Source organism: Nanorana parkeri, unplaced genomic scaffold (genome assembly GCF_000935625.1).
Source record: "Nanorana parkeri isolate BGI_ZX_2015 unplaced genomic scaffold, ASM93562v1 scaffold57, whole genome shotgun sequence".
Taxonomy (NCBI): domain Eukaryota; kingdom Metazoa; phylum Chordata; class Amphibia; order Anura; family Dicroglossidae; genus Nanorana; species Nanorana parkeri.
Window position 1 is genome coordinate 222,266 of NW_017306325.1, and position 6,829 is coordinate 229,094.

General features: G+C 42.3%; 1 protein-coding gene across 4 annotated transcripts in view; it reads left to right on the forward strand.

Moving 5' to 3' along the window:
• The window catches only part of SF3B1 (splicing factor 3b subunit 1), a 38,748-nt gene that overhangs the window by 5,839 nt on the left and 26,080 nt on the right, over window positions 1–6,829 (forward strand). For all 4 annotated transcript variants that reach the window (XM_018576144.1, XM_018576145.1, XM_018576147.1 and 1 more), the window contains exons 2-4: window positions 439–605; window positions 3,495–3,593; window positions 6,336–6,450. In XM_018576144.1, coding sequence (XP_018431646.1) covers window positions 439–605; window positions 3,495–3,593; window positions 6,336–6,450 — 381 coding nt within the window. The remainder of the gene's footprint in view (window positions 1–438; window positions 606–3,494; window positions 3,594–6,335; window positions 6,451–6,829) is intronic.

Sequence of the window (6,829 nt, forward strand, 5' to 3'; positions counted from 1 at the left end):
TATATATATATATATAATAATAATATTGTGGTCCCCATTGATGATTTTGAAGATGCAATAAGGTCTCCTCTTTTCTAAGGAGAATAAGTTTAGTTGCTGCAGGTGGTCTTCATAGCTCAGGCCTTCTATCCCTTTTAATTTTGTTGCCCTTCTTTGAACTCTTAAGCTCTGGGACGTAACACAATGTAAGGAAAAATGTCTCCTAAACAAGGAGCAATCCCCTTTTACACAATTACCAGAACAGGTATCCTTATTGGAAGATTTTCCCTCACCTTCTGTTTTTTGAACCAGTAAAACATTTTGAATTTCTTATTACTTTCTGTAGTGAAGGCTTTAATATAGTCTAACTATAGCCAAGCTAAAAAAAAAAAAAAGTCTTTGCATGCACCTAAATCACAGTAATTAATGCTTTATATGCTATTAAATTCTTCTCTTCAGATATCGATGCACAAATACGTGAAATTCAAGTAAAGAAGGCAACACTCGATGAAACACAAGGAGTTGGACTTGACTCCACAGGTTACTTTGACCGGGATATATATGGTGGAAGTGACAGCAGATTTTCAGGATATTTGACATCTATTGCAACAAATGAACAAGAAGATGTAAGTGGTTTTGTGACATGATTTGTTTTCTCTCCCGTTCATTGAAGGACACAGGCAACAGATCGTAGATCCTGAATGGTAGGATGCGGTGGTGGACCTTCGGTCCCAGGGGGTGATTGTTCCTGTTCCCTCCGCGGAAAGATTCCTAGGGTTTTATTCAAACCTGTTTGCTGTGCCCGAGACAGAGGGGGTACGGCCCATCCTGGACCTCAAACGCTTGAACACCTTCGTGCGGTTCCGGATGGAATCCCTCCGGTCCGTGGTGGCATGGCTCCGTCGGGGGATCTGCTGGCCTCCATCGATATCCAGGATGCATGCCTTCATGTACCCATTTGCGAGTCTTATCGGCGATATCTTCGTTTCGCGGTGGGGGTGGACCACTTTCAGTTTGTGGCGCTGCCCTTCGGGCTGGCGTCGGCCCCACGTGTGTTCACCAAGGTGCTAGCCCCGATTCTGGCGCTGTCGCGTTGTCAGGGGGTTTCGATCGTGGGGTACCTGGTCGATCTGCTCCTACGATCAATGAACGGAGAGTAAAGGATTTTACGGTGAGTACAAAAATCCTATTTTTCTTTGTAATTTACCTTTTAAAACTGCATTCACCACACTTAATTTACAAATGAATGTTGATACTCCCAAACAAAGGGATGTGTACTTATGAGAAATCTTTCTTCTCTTTCTCATAGGTTTAAATAGATAAATGAGGAAGTGTGCATCTGCTGTATAGGTTTTTTTTCTATAGTGTGTACTTTAATATAATCAATGATGTACTTGAGTCAAATTTCCCGTAGATGGTCCCCTGTTTCCACAGAGCTGTCCAGGTTAGCATCTCATAGAAGGTGAAGACAGTGAGCCCTCTCCTGAAAGAGCTGTGACCACTGTAAAATGCGTAGAGATGTTGTCCCCATGACGTACCATTATTGGAGATGCAATTTTAATGACGGACTAGTTGTACAATTGACTGATTTAAGGGGACATTGGGCTCAAACTTTGTATTTCAAAGCTTGATTTTATGGATATGTATAATATTTTGACACTAAATATTTTATGACAAAGTGTTGGTATACTTTTATAAATTGTATAAACCTCTTCTTGGGTACCAAAAAATCCATTTATTTGGTGGTTCTTTTTTGGGTCCTTTTTTGCAATAGAAAAATGAAAGGAAGAAGCATTAACACATGAATTTAAAGTAGAACTTCAGGAAAAACGTTTGTTTTCTTGTTCTGTGTAAAATGTTTTCTTCTGTGTAAAATGAAGTTCTAAATTGTGGATTGTTCTGTGTAGATTGTGGATCACTACTGTAAGGTAAAATTTGCTTCCTTCAAGCTGGAAAGTACAGCCACGTATGTACTTCAATGCTACGAGTATGAAAGCTGTGACCCTCCTACAGTGAAGGGATCCTGTCTACCTCCAGTGTCCATTCACAAATGCCTTGTATTCTGTTCACAAGGCCTTTTCTGAATAGACAAGGGGAGAGAAGGAAAGGTAAATGACTGGATCCCTTCCCTGGCTGTACTTTCCGGCATGAATGAGACTATGATTTTATCTCGCACAACAGTGATCTGGACCTAGGATAAATCAGTAGAGTAAACTTGTCTGTACCCAGCATAGATTATACAAGTTTACATTTCTGCAGTTGTGCTGTGCTTTAAGGTAATGCAGCTGATAGTGGAGGAAGAGAGAGTACAATCAAATTAAGAAATTGTGAACAATGTGGAACTAGATAGATTTAAATTGTTACTATGGGCAAAAACAAAAAATACATATATTATGCGGTCTGTCAATAGCATTAAAGGAGAACTATGGGGTAGGTGTTTTTCCCCATAGTTCTCCTAAGGGTCACGGGAGGACATATACTAGCGTCCTCCCGTGACCCAAAGCTCAGTATATGACGAGCTACAGCTCGCGGTATACTGAGACCGCCGCAGCCGGGACGGATGCCAACATTGCTGTCGAGATCCACCCAGTTGTGTGAGAGGCAGAGCCAGCTGTACCCTCCCCCGTCTGTTCCGCCGTTCAGCGCTGGAGGATTGGAGAGGAGATGGGGCTGACAATATTGTCAGGATCTACCCCGCCACCTGATTGAAAACCGGCTTTTCCCCTCTAGAGGCAGAGCCCCGCTATGCCTAACCCTGCCGGTCCCAGTCAGCGCTGGAGGAACGGAGGGGGGAATCCCTGCAGGGAGTGGTAGCTGACAGTTGCCACACTCTGCAGGGAAAAGATCGGGAACTGAGTGCTCAGCGGTATGTGCTCGTTCAGTTTTTGATTTAATAGAGCCGACATGTGGCAGCTGCAGTGTTGCACGTTTCTCCTGGAGGGTGGCTACTTTTGTTCCCCATGGTCTCTGTTTGTGTTTTCCTATGATAGACTACTAATTGGTATTGAGATTGTAAACTAATAAACAAAGATCTGCACCAGTGATGATACAAAAAAAGTGAAGAAGAGCTACTTGGCACTAAAATGATATCTGATATAATACAAAATATTTATGCAATAATGTGCCGAACTGAAAAAACTATCAAATATAAACAGTGAAAAATTCAACAATGATAATAATCCAAACTCAAACCACATAACATAGTGAAATAAAGTCCAAAACGAATCAAACGATGCAGTGCAGATAACGCATTGTTTCACACTGACCTGAACTTGCACATCTGTACAGGTATGGGTGCATGCACCTGGGTGCAGACTGTCTGTGTCCATATCTGTACTGCTGTGCATGTTCATGAGATTGAGACCTAAAGCCTTCTTCTGTCAAGTGTCCATGTAATATGCCTGTTTTTACATTTTCATGATTTACATGAATTTCATACCCGGTGTAAGCGCTCTTTGATTTCATATGCATTGTGTAAATGGCAGAGTTTTTCTAACATCTGTTTTCTTGTGCAGGATGATGATGAGGACTCTTCAGCAGCGGCATTTGAGAAAAAACCAGGATATCATGCACCTGTTGCATTGCTTAATGACATCCCTCAATCATCTGAACAAGTAAGTATTCTAGGTACACAGTGGTGATTACGCTACTGACTTTTAAGGAAATGATGGTCATTAGACAGGTCTCACGATAGTATCATCAACTCATGGAAAGGAAAAATGGTGAAAGCAATCGCTTAAAATTCATTTTTTTTTTTTTTTTTTTTTCCCTCTTTTTTTTTTTTTTTAATTCAAATGATTTAAATTTAAAGTAGAACTACAACCTCCTATCTCTTACAGCCAAAGGGTGCGATCTTAGTCTCTAGTTGGATTGCAATTGTAATGGTGCTACACATGTGATCCACTATGATACCATACGTTTGAGGCGCTTCAAAGTTCAATTGAGAGCTGAAATAAGCACACTGGCAAACTTAACAGTAGCTGTTTAGGGAGACATTAAATTGGTGGGTGAAGTTCCTGTTTAAGGTGGTGACAGATTTCTTTCATTGCAAGTGCATATGCACTTGCCATTTTTCATTAGTCCCTTTGCAAACTCTGAAATACCTGTTAATCCAGTCCACCTCATGCTTTCTGTGATGGAAGGGGGGGCACTGCTACTTCAAGGCACCATTATCCCTCATGTAGGCTGTGGCTGCTTGCACTACAGTGGGATAGAAGACATATATAGAAGACATTACAATCGCAATACAATTCAAGACAGGATGGTAAGGAGGGCCCTGCCAGTGAGGGCTTACAGTCTAAAAAGGGAGGGGCAAGTGATGCACGAGGAGGCAGCTGTGTGGGGATTAATTGTTTGAGAATGTGATAGTTCAGTGGTTAGGTTGAGGTGGGATAGGCTTCCCTGAAGAGATGAGGCTTAAGGGATGGCCTAAAGGCAGTCAGAGTGTGAGATAGACGGACAGGTTGGGATGGAGAGTTCCATAGAATGGGAGAGACTGTAGTGAAGTCCTGGAGGCGAGCATGGGAGGAGTTGACCAAGGAGCTGGAAAGCAGGAGGTCTTTTGAAGAGCGGAGGGGGCGGTTAGGGTGATGTGATACTTTGAGACCAGGTGTGAGATACAGGCAGTCCCCGGGTTATGGACGTCCGACTTACGGACAATTCGTACTTGCGAACGGGGTCCACAGTTCTCCTAAATGTACCGGCAGCCGCCGGTAAATTTAGTAGAACTGTGGCTGCAGCGGCCTGTGTCCTTTCAAATCCCTCTGCTCTCCGCGCCTGTGTTGGCGGAGGCAGCGGGGACACAGACCGCTGCATACTGCCGATGCCTCCGCTGATGTGCCGGCTTCCTCTTCAGCCGTTCCGTCGGCTTCCCCGGTCTGGACGATCCTCCGGTCTCCTGGTCAGGCCGCGGCTCCTCTGCCCTGCCCCCCTGCTTACTCTTCATTGCATGCTGGGAGCCATATCCAGCCTGCTATTGGATATTGTAAAATGCAATAGCCAATAGCAAGCTGGCTATTGCACCCGCCCACTGTCTGCTGTCAATCAGCATGGGGGGACCTGATGGAGAACTTTCTGCTTAAGGCCCCTCCTCTGCTGATTGACAGCAGGCAGTGGGCAGATGCAATAGCCAGCCAGCTATTGGCTATTGCAATTTGAAATATCCAATAGCAGGCTGGCTATGGCTCCCAGCATTAAATACAAAAAATAAAGTTTAAAAAAATGTAATTAAAAAGACCAATAAATGTAAAAAAAAGTAAAAATTAAGTTAAATAAGAATTAAAAATGCAAACAAATAATAAAAAATAAAGTTTATAAAATTAAAAATAACTTTTTTTGCTGTCATTTTAAATATTAAAAAAAAATTAAATTATATTATCTTCCGAACAACCGGAACAGACGGCAAAAGAACCGTGACCCTTCCCTATGCTATCCAAAACTAAAAAAAATGTTTTGGCTGGAGTTATACTTAAAAAATTTACGTGTTCCGACTTACATACATATTCAACTTAAGTACAAACCTAAAGTCCCTTACTTGTATGTAACCCGGGAACCGCCTGTATAGCCAGGGGCAGAGTTGTGAATGGCTTTGTAAGTGGTTGTTAATATTTTGAATTTTATCCTTTGGGCTATTGGAAGCCAGTGCAGGGATTGGCAGAGGGGGGTTGCAGACACTGAGCGGTTGGTTAGGTGAATGAGTCTATCAGCTGCATTCATGAAAGACTGAAGAGGGGATAGCCTGTATAGGGTAGGCCAATGAGGAGGGAGTTGCAATAGTCGAGACAAGAGATAACAAGCGAGTGGATGAGTAGTTTTGCAGTTTAATTGGTGAGGAAGGGGCGTATTTTGGAGATGTTACGAAGGTGCAGGCGGCAGGATTTGGATAGTGATTGGATGTGGGGAAGAAAGGTGAGGTCAGAGTCAAGTATGACACGTAGGACTTTGGCATGGGGGAGGGCTGGATAGTTGTGTTAACAATCTCAAGGGAAAAGTTTGGGGAAGGTGCACAGGCAGGAGGAAATATCATGAGCTATCAGCATTGTCAATGCAGATTCAAAAGCCTGTAACTTGTTGCCCTCCCCTGGTCCTGCCCCACTTCTTTGTGGATTTGAGAAACTGACTGTGCTCTTGGAACCCTCCCCCTTGTGGCTGCAGTGTATGGGAGGGGAGCTTGTGAGATTTATGCAAATACAGTTTAAGGCTCTCATCCGTTTTTAATGCTCTTGCATCACAACTGCCAGCCAAAAACCTTTCAGGTGTATTTTAGTACAATGTATTCCAGGATTCAGTTTTTGCTTTTCAAGGCTTAAGAAATGAACTTTTCTTTTAATGGTTTTTGTGTTTTTTTTTTCTCCTAGTATGATCCATTTGCTGAACATCGACCTCAGAAAATTGCAGACCGGGAGGACGAATATAAAAAGCATAGACGAACAATGATCATTTCTCCAGAGCGCCTTGACCCTTTTGCAGATGGTAATTGGCTTAAACATTTTAGTTTAACACCTTTTCAGTTTGGTTTTATTTTTAATCCTGAATTTAACCCTTTGTGCTTTCATTGCCATGCTTCTACCTTAAATTTTTCTCCCTGTACTTTATCATTGCTGAGAACACTTTCTAATTCCTTCACAGCACATTATAGTCTGAGTAGCTTTTACGCACTACATTGATTTGAATACCTTCACAACATATTATAATACTTTTATGTTGACCCCTAAATGAAATGCAGAGCGCGTTTCAAATATGTAACAATAGGAATTCTTAAATACAAGAGGCTTTCCTCTTTTATATTCATACAGACATACTGCTGGAGAGAACTGTATGTTGGTGCATACATTTTTTTAAAGCAGGCATC